This window comes from Telopea speciosissima, chromosome 6 (assembly GCF_018873765.1).
Source record: "Telopea speciosissima isolate NSW1024214 ecotype Mountain lineage chromosome 6, Tspe_v1, whole genome shotgun sequence".
Taxonomy (NCBI): Eukaryota; Viridiplantae; Streptophyta; class Magnoliopsida; order Proteales; family Proteaceae; genus Telopea; species Telopea speciosissima.
In genome coordinates this window covers 61,401,489-61,414,775 of record NC_057921.1, presented here as the reverse complement: position 1 = coordinate 61,414,775, position 13,287 = coordinate 61,401,489, and the positions used below count along the sequence as shown (strand labels likewise).

The window sequence follows — 13,287 nt, the reverse complement described above, 5'->3', positions numbered from 1 at the left end:
GTTGAAGAAGGTTTCAACAAATTTGAAGTTTTTTCAAAATTATTTGAAGGTTAAGGTCGCCAACTTACTAACCTTAATCGAAGTGATATGGAGTCCATTAAAAAGGGATTCGTTTCGCGCTTTCCAGATGTACCAACAGAGGAAAGAGACTAGGCTGACTGTAGACCTGCCATTCAACTTGTCCCTGGATTGAAGGAAAATCAAACTCAAAATTGAATAAGGCTAATTCCATTGCCAATTCTACATATTTAAAACTCGAGGGTAGGATAAGTATCTGTTTTCTACATTTATATTGGTGTGCCCAACTTGTGTTTATCTCTCTCCTCTACCCACTTGAAATTACATTCATGCCCTCTTTGGTCTTGCCCAATGATTGGTCTTTCCCATAAACTTATGGGAAGTGGCGACGTACCCATCTCAAGCCCTAAAATAAATCTAGGTGGGGAACACGCCCTTAAAAACCAATTTATAATGTGAGGGAGTATAAGTTCTTATCAATGCCACCAAATCTCTTACAAAAGAATGAACCCACATATGACTAATATGGGATTGTAACATGTAAGGGTATCAAAGTTCAGCCAAATAAATCAAACCGAATAAAACTGAATGGTCCAACTTGGATCGAACCTAACCAAACTTTTATTGGTTTGTTTCGGATTGAGATTTTATGGGATCGGTAGAAACTAAAATCAAATCAGACCGACTAAATGTATAGATTGAAATCGATAAAAATTGACATCGATCGGATAGTAGTCCCATAAGAAACTTAAAAAAAAAAAAAACAGAAGAATTTTTACCATTAATTTTCGTATATATAGTATATACATGCATTTAAACCCAAAGCAGATCGAATCGAACATGATAAAAAACAAGTCATATCAAAATCTAAACTAACCAAAATCGTAAACTTCCTTAATGGTTTATTTTCAAATTAGCCCAACAACTAACCGAACCGAACCCACCGATTGATAACCTTAGCCTCCCAACTATGAAATGGTGACTGATGAGATGTTAGGACGTGGCAGCTGTGGATCACAGTTCACACACGTAATCTGTACCATGTTGGTCCATCAAAACCACACCACGTGTATGGCCTCATCAGATTAACAAAAGTTATTTATTTATTATTATTGTTTTTTTGTGGTACTAGACTAAGAAAAGGTATGAGAGAAAAGAAAAGGAGGAAAAACGGAAAGATAGTTGTACTCCGTAGAGGGAAAGAATTAGGAGGGTTAACTCGGTGGGCCATGGGCCCATTGGAGTATTCTACATTAGTGGTCCGGTTTAACTAGGGCCTGGGTTGGTCAGCTCTTTTTGACACGTGTTGGCTAGTGACTGAATTAGTGTCTCTCTCTCTAGAAAGGAAAACCACCAGAGGCGTTTTAAGCGTTTTACGAGGATGGATAATGGAACGTCACCCTCGACACGTGTCGCAAATGCATGAGCAGGCGGTCAGAAAGGAAAGAAAACCACCCGGAGGCGTTTTTAAAGTGTATTACGATGATGGAAAATGGAATATCACTATCGACACGTGTCGAAAATTTAGCAGCAGGTGATCGGTGACGGGCAAAGCGGGAAGAAAGGGCGACGAGTTGGCTAAAGAGAAAACGGACCACGTTGGGACTTGGGGTTGGGCTTCTTATATAAACCCCAGACAGGCTAACTGAAGCTTTTCTTTTCTTTTCTTTTCTTAATTTTTCTTCTTACTCTTCTACTTCAACGCTGCAACGCCGGAAATGAAAGACGGTGGAAATCGATTCTCTTCTTACGGGATCGATCTTGTGTTCTCTGCTAGTTATAGTACTAAATGCCTCCCCCCATGGCAGAAGTTTGCCTGAAAATGGTGAGTGACGATGAGTCCCCGGCGAAATGCCGAGAGACTCGCCGGCGACAAATGGTGATGCGACGTTCCTCCGCCGAAGGTCCAACCGAGCAGTCATATTTACCGGAGAATGAGAATATTCCCCCAAAGCGTGGGGAGAAGAGGCCAGACAGTCCGGAACGCTTAGACGAATGCAAGCGGAATCGGACGTCCAAGATCGTTGAGTCTCCATCATCGTCGTCATCTTCATCGCAATCTTCACCAAGCGGAGGAGCAGAAGTTTCGGCATCGGTGCCTTCGATCACCATGGGGCAGAATCTGACAAACGATCTGGTACCGATTTTCGGTTCTATATCGGTATCAGGACGATGCCGAGAAATGGAGGACGCCATATCCGTACATCCGGATTTCTGCCGCCCGGAGATATCTGATCGCCGACCGTTGCATTTCTTCGCTGTCTACGACGGTCATGGTGGCTCTCACGTAAATTTCGTTGCTCCCATCACTGTGTGGCTTGGGCGCGTGCGTGTGTTCCCTTCTCCCCTCCCCCCTCTCCCAAATTTCAAATTTATTCGTAGGTTCTAAGCTGGAGCTTTTCCTCTAATCATTGTTTTTTGTGTTGCTTTAATGGATGGGGGTTATGAATGATTCTGTAGGTTGCGACACTCTGTAAAGAACGGATGTACGTTTTCCTACGGGAGGAGTTGATGCGGGTGGCGTCAAACTCCGATGAGGGCGGCAGCAACTCTGCTGCACAACAACAAGAATCACAGGAGGAGAGGTGGAAGTCGGTGATGAGGAAGTGCTTTGAGCGTATGGACGAGGTGGCTCTGAGCTCATGTGCGTGCGGGGGTGTCACCAATCCATGTATGTGCGAACAAGCCGGAGGGACGTCCGACATTGTGGGATCCACCGCCGTCGTCTCTGTTCTCACCCCTGATAGCATCGTCGTCGCAAATTGCGGAGATTCTCGCGCTGTCCTCAGCCGTGGTGGGAGGGCTATTCCTCTTTCCACCGATCACAAGGTTAGTTTATCGTTATAAAACGTTAACCAAACAATAATTAAGAGTTGCAGTAGAGGTGAAGAAAGGACATGAACAGAAGCGAAGCACAAACAGCTGAACCCATGAAACTCTGAAGCTTTTTACCAAAAAAAAATGAAACTCTGAAGCTCCATAGTCCATGACTGATGACTAGATTCCTTCCTTCCATGGACGACAGCAAGAGAGAGAGAGAGAGTGACTATTCCGAGAGCTTTGCTTAAATGAATGCACGTGGCACACATGCCGTTTAAGATATCAATTCCATACCTTTTGTCAGATAATCTTAGCCATCTGATGGTTGACTGTTTTTGGACCCCACTTAGTATTTTTTATTGACCTACCCATCCAACTCTTTTCACTTTTCAGCTCGTGAGTCGTGACTTTAACTCGTCCTTACCTTACCAAATACCAACCATCTTCGTACGGCCTAATAATATTTGAACGCAGAAATGGGCTTTATTTTTTAGTTTTTCAAGGTCGCTTGCGGCCTGGCCCACCCAATCCATTTCTGGTTCTCCCTAACAAGTAACAACGGAAAAAAAATGGTATTTAATGGAATGAAGATTGTAATACGCGTTATTATTATTTTTTTTTAGTTTATGTAATTTTCATTTTTAGATACGGGTTTTTAATTTTGTTACAGCCTGACAGGCCTGATGAACTAGGAAGAATTGAAGCAGCCGGCGGCCGTGTTATCTACCTTAATGGAGCTCGAGTGCTCGGAATCCTTGCCATGTCCCGCGCTCTAGGTACTCCATCCCTTCTTGGCTTCTTCCCTTTCATTCACAGTTTCGAACTTGACTTGATTGATATCACTGTTAGTCTTGTACAATGGGTTTTCTTTTGGTTGCTTCTAAAACTTTTATTCTGATGGGCCCCTTTTCCTATGGAATACAACTGTGGTCATTGGACACACACACAACTAGGGAGTAGAGATGTATTTTTTAAGTCTAGAATAATGCTATTTGGAGCTCATACGCATTATATGCCATGCTTTGTTTGGTTTGTGTTTCTGTTAATTTTCCAAAGATACTTGACCATCTTTATTTATTGAATCACCCATGAGGAATTGGTATGACAAGAGGACCAATGTTGTTATTTATTTATTAATCATATGGTCCCAATTAACCAAATTGTAAGCTGTGTTTGATGGGTTGCCTCATGGGTTTATCATATAGAAACACTTGTGAAACATCAGTAGGCTGTTAAGGATTAACGCAATTCTGGATTTCTGCATAATGGTCAGTTTCTTGCCTCAGTAGAACTTTGAAAATTTCCTTGTTTTTTGGCATTAATCAAGGCAAACTTTTGTCGTCATCGATCAATCTTAAGCATACCAGACATAAATATTGGAAAATACTTTCTATGTATTTGGCTCTTTCCAGGATAACTTTTGCCACATTCGCTGGACGACTTGATGTGGCTGGTCCAAACCATCTCTCTCCCCTCCCCCCTGTTGATGGTTTTGGAATTGTGTTCTTCAAATCACATATTAAAGTGTTTATTTAATTAATGATTGCATGACATTGACGGGATTTTTATTGTCCCTAGGTTCTTACCTAGAATTTGTTCACGGCTAGGGACAGAAGTGGGCATTCTATTCATATGGTCGTCACACTGTGTGCTCTCAGGGATGTTTATTTCGAAATATAAGTGTGAGTGTACATACATGTGTACATTGGACTGGATCAAACGAGAATCTTGAGTAGAGTATTGTCAGTCTTTTTTAAGAACAAAAATCTCATTGGTAGTTATGATTGGTCCCTAAACATAAGTGGTCCTTATTGTTGCAGTTAGACATAATGAGTTTTGGTGTACCAACGGTTGATGTCTCTCGGACTATATATTGGTGTGCTAATTCATGATGTTTGGCTGTGAGTGAAAGAGATGCTCGATAAGGAATCCACTTCCCTCAGGGAGAATATCAAAGAGAGAGATTGTTTGAACATGATTGGACAAAATCCAGGTCCGGTGCTCATTTTGTAAATTGTCAATAAAGGATTTTGAAAATATTAATTAGTATTATTAGTATTTCTTTTATAAATGATTTGGAATGTTTTGGTGATCCAATCAATGGTTCAAATTCTCCATACATGGAATTACGATGGACTAGCATGATGACAATAATTAATTCCATGCCCTAAGGTCCGTTACGTAATATTGTTAAGTAGAGAGACCTAAGCGTAATTAATTACCATTTTGAAAGATATTAGAGTTATATTCACCTTAGATGTATATATTAGTAATTGTGAAGTAAAGTTACTATCCAATATTATATTTTAGGTGAATATTCTAATGGGATCCTACCTCTTCCCTGTTGTAGCAACCTTGGGACTCTTTTGTTGCATTATCTTTAATAAGTATTATTATAGCAACATGATTCTACAATAAAAAGATTAGGGAGAGATATTATAAGAGTTATAATTTGATACTGATAAGGCAGAGGAGAGAAGTTGTCATAAAATTAGGAAACTCTTTTTAGAGTTTTCAATTTAATAAAAAATGAGGGGTAAGAGGCTTTGTGGACCAAGTTTGTTGGCACCTTCCTCTCCACCCTCCTACATTTATTGCTATGAGGAGAGAGGTAGTCATTAATGAGGAAACTCCTTTTAGGGTTTCATCTCAAAAAATAAAAGTGAAGGGGATAGAGTGTGTCGTGCACTACAACCAGCCCCTCTCCACTTTATTTTCTCTCCTGTCATCTCTCTTAACGAACATTCTCTCTCCTTCTTTCTCACCCACTCTTTTTCACTAGAGTTTCTTCAACTCTAGTTGTTTTTTTATACTCTTCACACAACAGTGAAGCAATGGTTTTGAACCCAAGGACTGAGTGAAGGAGACCGTCTATTTGACATTCATGCAATTGTTGCTGATTGTTCAAGTTAACTATTCTCTCTTTCAATGTGATAGAATTTTTGAATACCTTATTCCTACACAAGACTTGATCATAGGGTTAATTTAGAGAATGAAATTTTTTCCGTTGCGTTTCTCAATGAACCCTATTCAATTGGTATTAGAGCCTCCCTAGCCAACCCATTTAGTTGGGATAGGATGAGTTGTTGTTGTTGTTTTATTGTCAGTATACATTTTATACCTACTATCTGTAGCGTTTCACTTCAATTAGAGCAGGAGAATTTTAGAGAGCCTACCTTGGCCTTCCTCACGACAAAGCTCCTGCAATGATACCTGATCAGCAAATCTCTGCTAAAAAATGCTCTTTCTGGTCTGACCCGCTCATGACTTTAGTGGCAAAAACCTGGACTGACCATCGACCTGTTTGGGTTCTGGGTTGATCGGTTCTACCACTATGTTAAACAGGTAGAACTGTGAAACCATCAACAAATCATTAGATGTTTAAGATTATTTATATCAGTTGACCTGTTTTTTAGATTCTGGGCCAAAATGCAACCAAACAGGCCAAGATTTCTAGACCCAGCACCAGGCCAGGTGTAGTAACTAAGTCTCATTTTCACAAGGCTAAGACATACTATTTGATGGATCAGATAAAAGCTGACATACACCAAAAGTAGCATGATCAGATGACTTTTAACCACCTGATCCATGCATTTCTTCTGATCTCTTTGAAGCTCTAACAAAATTCTTCTTTGAGGGGTGGGGTAGACCATTTAGGTTAATACTTAACAAAAAGACAAGGTGTGGATGATCCTTTGAAGATGACTTTTGGTCTAGTTGATTACTTAGGTGACACCATTTAAAAGTCGGTCTTAATCTTCGTATGATGAGATATATGGCAAGTTACAAGGGCCCCTGATGCGCACCCGAATATTGGTGGAGAGAAAATAGAGAAAAAAGAGAAAAAAGAGAACAAAGGATAGAAATAAAGAAGATAGGAGAGAAAATAGGTGTTTCGGCTTTACAGACGAAACCTTGCATCTTGGCTTGGGTGAGGAAGCCTACATCATCTTTTTGGAGATAATATTTGGGATTTCAAAAGTCTATCTTACCTCTCGGATTATCCCTATTTAAAAAATTACAGGTAGTTATGCTAATTTCTCCCAATTAAAATAACCCCTATAACTTCTCCGTTACAACACTTACCCACTATTAATAAAACTACACATTAATTAACCACCCACACTAATCACGATTACATAGTACATGCAAAAATAACTATTCAGCCAAGTTTAGGCACATAACATTCCATCCCCCTAAAATCGGTCTTGTCCTCAAGATCGTGATTTAAGGTCTCGGTTTCAAACTTGGTTTCGGCCAAGGCAGAAGACCGAGGTGCCGAGATCTCGGCGAGTTGGTGCATTTTTATTATTTTTTTTGAACTTGAAGCCAGGTTTCGGTGGGTTTTTTACCTAGTTAGGTCATGAAACTTGGTATACAGCCTATTTTGGGCCATTGAAACACAATGGCACTATCAGATTTTGAAATATCAAAGTCCAAATAGGAGTTTGACTTCGGACCCTAGGTTGGTAGGCTACGACGTACTAATAGGCCCTATTCTACACATAATTTAGTAGTGGAAAGCAGACAATAAGTGTAAAATACCGAGATCTCGCCGAGATATTGAGATAATACTGAGATCTCGAGTCGATGCTGTTTCCTTAACTCGTCCTCTGTCTCGTCTCAGACCTTTAAAAAACTGAGATATCTTGGAGATCTCGGCAAGACCTTGTTCCATGCTCAAGACCATTTGTGGGAAACTGAATCGCCATAGCATCTAGATCCTCCCATGTTGCTTCAACCGGTAGTCTTCTCTTGGCTTAATTGAGGAAGCCATGACCTTGTTTCTCAACAGAGAAAAATGTAGGGAATCCGCCAATGGCGCCATGCCTGAGCTCTGATACCAGATGATGCTACGTGGATATTGGTGGAGAGAAAATAAAGGATAGAAATAAAGTAGAACGGAGAGAAAATAGGTGTTTCGGGTTTATAGACGAAACCTTGCATCCTGGCTTGGGTGAGGAAGCCTACCTCATCTCTTTGGAGATAATTTTGGGATTTCAAAAGTCTATCTTACCTCTCCGATTATCCCTATTTAAAAGATTACAAGTAGTTATGCTAACTTCCCCCACTTAAAATAACTCCTATAACTTCTCCGTTACAACACTTATACATTACTAATAAAACTGCATATTAATTAACCTCTTGCACTAATCACAATTACATAGTACACACACAAATAACTATTCAGCCACGTGTAGGCACATAACAGCCTCACTGTTCCATGCTCTGTATCTCCATGTCCAAGATTATCATTGATTGAATGCAATATCTGCAAAAAGAAAAGAAAAAGATGTACACTCTTATATTTCTCTTTTCAACAAAATAGTGCCAGGGTTGTTTATGGGTTAGTAATGGAATGAGTCCCTCAGAAAGCCTGACTGGACCAAGAGTATCATCTATCAATTCCTTTGTGGGCTATCTGGGATTCCATCCCCAATATGTGGAAAAGCATCTCAGGGTGTATTTCTATGAATATATAAGATGAGATAAATACATTGGGATGCCACTATATTTGTTAATTATCTTTAAGATGTCTATTTCAACCATCTGATTTGGGTGCACAAGGGATCCACAGAGAACTCTCCACAAAAGATTCATTCTGCCCAATGGAGTTATTCAATGGTACCAATCATGCAGTTTTTCTGTTTTCAATTCATGATGATATTATGGGCGAGTGGAAACAGCAGTCAGTGTTCCGCTCCATATCAATTATGCCAACATATCTGCCACATGGCAAGTCAGTTGAAGACCAAATTTAATTGACAGTTAGGCCCCAACCTCCCCCTGTTCATGCACCAATTTTGTGTCTAACAATGCTCCAACACCTGTCAAAATGAATTAAAAGAAAAACACTCAAAACACAAATGTTTGAAAGATTTCTGGTTATTGACGATACAAGGGGAAAGGTGAAATAAATGGTGAGCCATATTATTGAAATGAGCCCCAAATTTGATCTGTTACCAATACATGGTATCCTCTTCCCATCTATTGATATGGATTGGGCAACCTGATATAATACGTTGTAGAAATTGGAGTGTACCAGAACTGCCCTCTCTATCTGTATGCCCATAGTGCTTCCTTTTCGGCTATGTTAAGAAGTTCCATATAGCGAAGCTATGCGTTGCAGAGAGGAGGATGTTAAGACGGATATGTGGCAAAACTAGGAAAGATAAAGTGAGGAACGAACGTATTAGAGCTGATGTGGGATTGCCCCGATCAGCAACAAGCTCCGAGAATGTCGCCTGAAGTGGTTTGACCATGTGCAATGGAGGCCTGGGGATGCCCTAGTAAGGAGAAGTGATCTAATGCCGATTGAAGGAGCTAAAAGAGCTAGGGGCAGGCCTAAAATGACCATAGGTGAGGTTGTGAAGAATGATATTCATAGTCTGGGTCTTGTGCCAAGTATGACCTCAGATAGAGCCTATTGGAGGGCAAGGATTCATGTTATCGACACCATGTGGCTGAGATTTTCCTGAATTCCTAGGCTATCCTCTTTCCTCTTACTTTGATCTTTCATTTTCCATTAATTACCTTTCGTATCCCATTTCTTTTTAAGTTTCTCTTACTTTCTTTTTCCTTTGTGAGGAACCAAGTTTTCTCTACTTTGTTTTTGAAGGGATCCATGTAGCGGACCCCATTTATTTGGGATAAGGCTGTGTTGTTGTTGTTATTCCGATAAGACTGTGTTGTTGTTGTTATTCCATTTAAGCTGTTCAAATACTGTAGGTAACTTCCATGCTTAATTAGATTCAGAGAACTAAAATTTAGCTGAGGTCCTGATCTATTTTTTCAAGGGAGAGAGATAAGATGTGATCTAGTAGTGATAAGGGTGAACTTCACTCTGTTGAGCCCAAATCAAGAGATTAATTCTGGAAAGAGTTAATTTCCATACTTCATTTAATCCAAAGCAAGAAAATTAGCTTGGAGGTTTGAATTATTCTTCAAGGAGTTGAAATTAGGAGGTAAGGTATGAAATCTGGCGCTGAGGATGATCTCTAGATGATCCACTGCAAATCAAGTGATTAATTCTGATAGCTGTCTATGATGATCAAAATGCATTGGTTTAATAAATAAGGAATCTCATATGAATTTAGACATTATAGAACTAAAACATGACTGCTCATTTTGGTTTGCTAATTTGCCTATTTTTCGCCAAATGTGTTGGTAGGCATATAATTCCATACTTCTAAAAATGAATAGTTCCTGATTGAAAATGTATTATTCTATGTATTTTGCCATTTTTTTTTCCATATCAACTCTATATATGGACTTATTTCACAAATACAAATCTATATACCAAAGTTTTCTTTATATGAGTAAATTCATGTATTTTTACTTCTTTAAAATGAATTACAGCCATATAAGAGGGCAGGCCTTGGTGCAACTGTAAAGGTTGCTCCATTGTGACCAAGTGGTAACGGGTTCGAGTCTGGAAACAGCCTCTCTGTGAAAACAGGGGTAAGGCTGCGTATATTATGACCCTCCTCAGACCCCGCAGTGGCGGGAGCCTCGTGCACTGGTTACCCCCCCCCCTTTTTTGTTTGTTTTTGAAAATGAACTACAGCCAAACTTTCACCATGTGTTGAATAGTCAACCATGCCACAGACTGATGTGAGTTTATCACTGGACTCTATCCAATCCGATGTTAATCAAATCATTAATATCTATAGCTGTTTAGACTCTGAGGTTCCAATCCAGCTGTATCATCAATAATATGTTGCATATGATTTTGGATGTAATAATAATCTTCAAAATGTAACCCGCATATCACCACCTGGTTACAGTGTATGTCCAGTGATTAACTCTTTAACAGTTCATTTGACACCAACAAGCCAAATACAGCTGTATAATCTATGATGTTTCATGTGAAATTTAGGCATAAGAATAATTCTCTTTAAAGTCTTCTAAAAAGTAGTAACATGAGTTGGCTTTTCCAGTATCTATAGAATAAGTACTGTTTTCTATCTGCTTCAAAAAGATAGTGGTAAGAATGAAACTTCAACACGAAATTCTGTCTTTAGTTGGAGATTGAGCAAAATAATCCCCACACATTACTGCACACTATCTCAAGTGAGCCTAAGCCTGTCCTGCTTTATCTCAAACTTTGGCACCTCATGTGTGACCCATAATGAGGTTTGACCGGGGTGAACTCTGCCTAGAGTGAAGTTTAGGATCAGATTTTTTTTTTTTGGATAGGTAGTTTAGGATGGGGTTGGAGTATGGGACATACCTAAAACCTCAGTCCTGAGGGGTGACCAAATTTGTGAGATGCAGCGAGGATAAATTTTCTAAATTGTTGAGTCTTTGGAAAACTTTCCCCAGTTTTATCAATATATTAGTTGGCTGTAAACATGCAGAATCACTTTACTCTCCAGAGGATCTCTGATGCCTTCTCATAGTTTAGGCACTGATTCCTGGAACAGGGGACTAATTCTCAATCTCATGTCTCACTGAATCCTTTCATCTTTGCCATCACATTGGCCTTTTAACTGCATAATTTCTGGTGTCCATGACTTGATAATGATTCCAGTTTCGAGTATTTACTTCTAATAATTCCATATACTTTGAAAAATGTGGCTTCACTTGCTAGTGAGGCTATCAAACACTTCCAGGTCCCCCTTCTTTTTGAGTAGTGATACAGAAACTGTTTAATGAGATCTTCAAGTTCTACCACTGCATTTGAATCAGAGGGGGTTCAATATCTAAACAAAGTGGCACCTCTCTGAAGGTTGAACATTTAGAAGTTTTTGAGTGGATCAGATTCTTTCCCTGTTATTTTATGTCTTGCTCACCACTACAAGAATGGGGAATGTTTCTTTCATCTATTCTGATTGTTCAGACTTTTTGACGCATACAATGGTGTTCTTTTATTTAGTTGTATATCGTTGCCGGCCACTAATTTTTGGGACTTGTCAGGTAGTTCTGACAGTTTGATCCCATCAGATACGAGTGAAAAAGGTTCAAGGTTATGCTCTATTAGCTGTTTATGTAACCATTATCGCTAGTTACTTGTATTTATTTTTTATTAAAGTTCTCTAGCGTAGTTCACGGGATTATGATTAGTTTTCCATTCCTAATTCCTATATTTATCTCCTCCCCCCCTCCCTCTCTCTCTTTCTTTCTGCTGCTCCCATATTTTTTGCTGCTGGGAATGTGGCTCAGTTAATGGATCTTCTTATATTTTCTTACCATTTTGGCTTATTCTATGCATTTGCCTTGTAAGGGAGTCCACTACATTAATCAAATCACTGACTGTTGGTGGAAGATCTTTCAGATATGGAAGAATATAACATTAAAGAAACAGTAATATGCTTTTCCTGAACTGCTCGTTAGATCACCTATAAGATCAATTCATTCGTTATCAACTGCTAATAGTAAGTAATGCATGCCATGATCAATCATTATCTTGCACATCATAACTAGGTTATGTTTTCTGGAAGAGAAATGGGTCTCCGCGTTAATATGTGAAAAGACATGTTCATTTATGACATAAAGACAACATATTGACAATGTTTTCCATAAAAAACACTTGTTGTCAATTCAAATCATTTGTCACTGCAAGCACATATGATCTAGGTTTGTCTTGTCAATACAGATTGCATGTTGATGGGTGTTTAGTAATTACAAGCACCAGTACATACCGTAGGTATGGAACAAATATACTTCTGAGATTTGTCTTCTCCATGCTGATTGGAAGTAGTGACCATATTTTCATTTTTAGCTGGTTAACTGATTAAATTCTCTCATGTAAACTAGATATTTCGACTTTAAAATAGATGTCTGGATGGGAAACTTCTTTAAAATGATGTTATGTATGGTGAACTACAGTGTCATGAAATTTTTATATGATTGCCCATCAAATATTGCTATTTGGTTTGAGATTTACAATCTAGTGCTTTAGAATCTTCTCTCTTCTCTAATGTATGCAATTTCAAATAGGTGACAAGTACCTAAAACCTATAGTAATCTCCGAACCAGAGTTAACAATCACAGAAAGGACCCCTGAAGATGAGTGCTTGATCCTTGCAAGCGATGGCTTGTGGGATGTCCTCTCAAATGATTTGGCTTGTGAAGTGGCTCGCAAGTGCCTCCACGAGGGAGGTCCCTCTACTGCCGCCAGAATCCTTAATGAAGAACCTCCAGATGAAAATGCTACAGCAACAGAACAAATGGAGCAGTCAAGATGCTCTCTCGCTGCTGCATTACTCACTCGACTTGCACTAGGACGGAAGAGCTCTGATAATATCAGTGTCATTGTCATTGATTTAAAAAAAGGTTAAGATGGAAGGAATTGGAGAACTGCACCATTCACATCAACCTTGAGGTAGAGAAACAGAAAGCTGTACAGGTTCCATAACGCAGAGAGAGGCAGAGAGAGATTATGTTCTCCCAATCTCTGCTATTGGAAGGCTCTCCCAAAAGGAGGAAAATTGTAAATGTATATAT

General features: G+C 39.3%; 1 protein-coding gene across 1 annotated transcript; it reads left to right on the top strand.

Annotated features, from left to right (window-relative positions):
* The first annotated feature begins 1,702 nt into the window (after positions 1–1,702).
* Positions 1,703–13,218, top strand: LOC122663586 (probable protein phosphatase 2C 75). Its single transcript, XM_043859177.1, has 4 exons — positions 1,703–2,305; positions 2,479–2,847; positions 3,509–3,614; positions 12,781–13,218. Exons 1-4 carry the CDS (start codon positions 1,808–1,810, stop codon positions 13,119–13,121), a joined length of 1,314 nt encoding a protein of 437 aa, XP_043715112.1. The 5' UTR covers positions 1,703–1,807; the 3' UTR covers positions 13,122–13,218.
* The last annotated feature ends 69 nt before the right edge of the window (positions 13,219–13,287 follow it).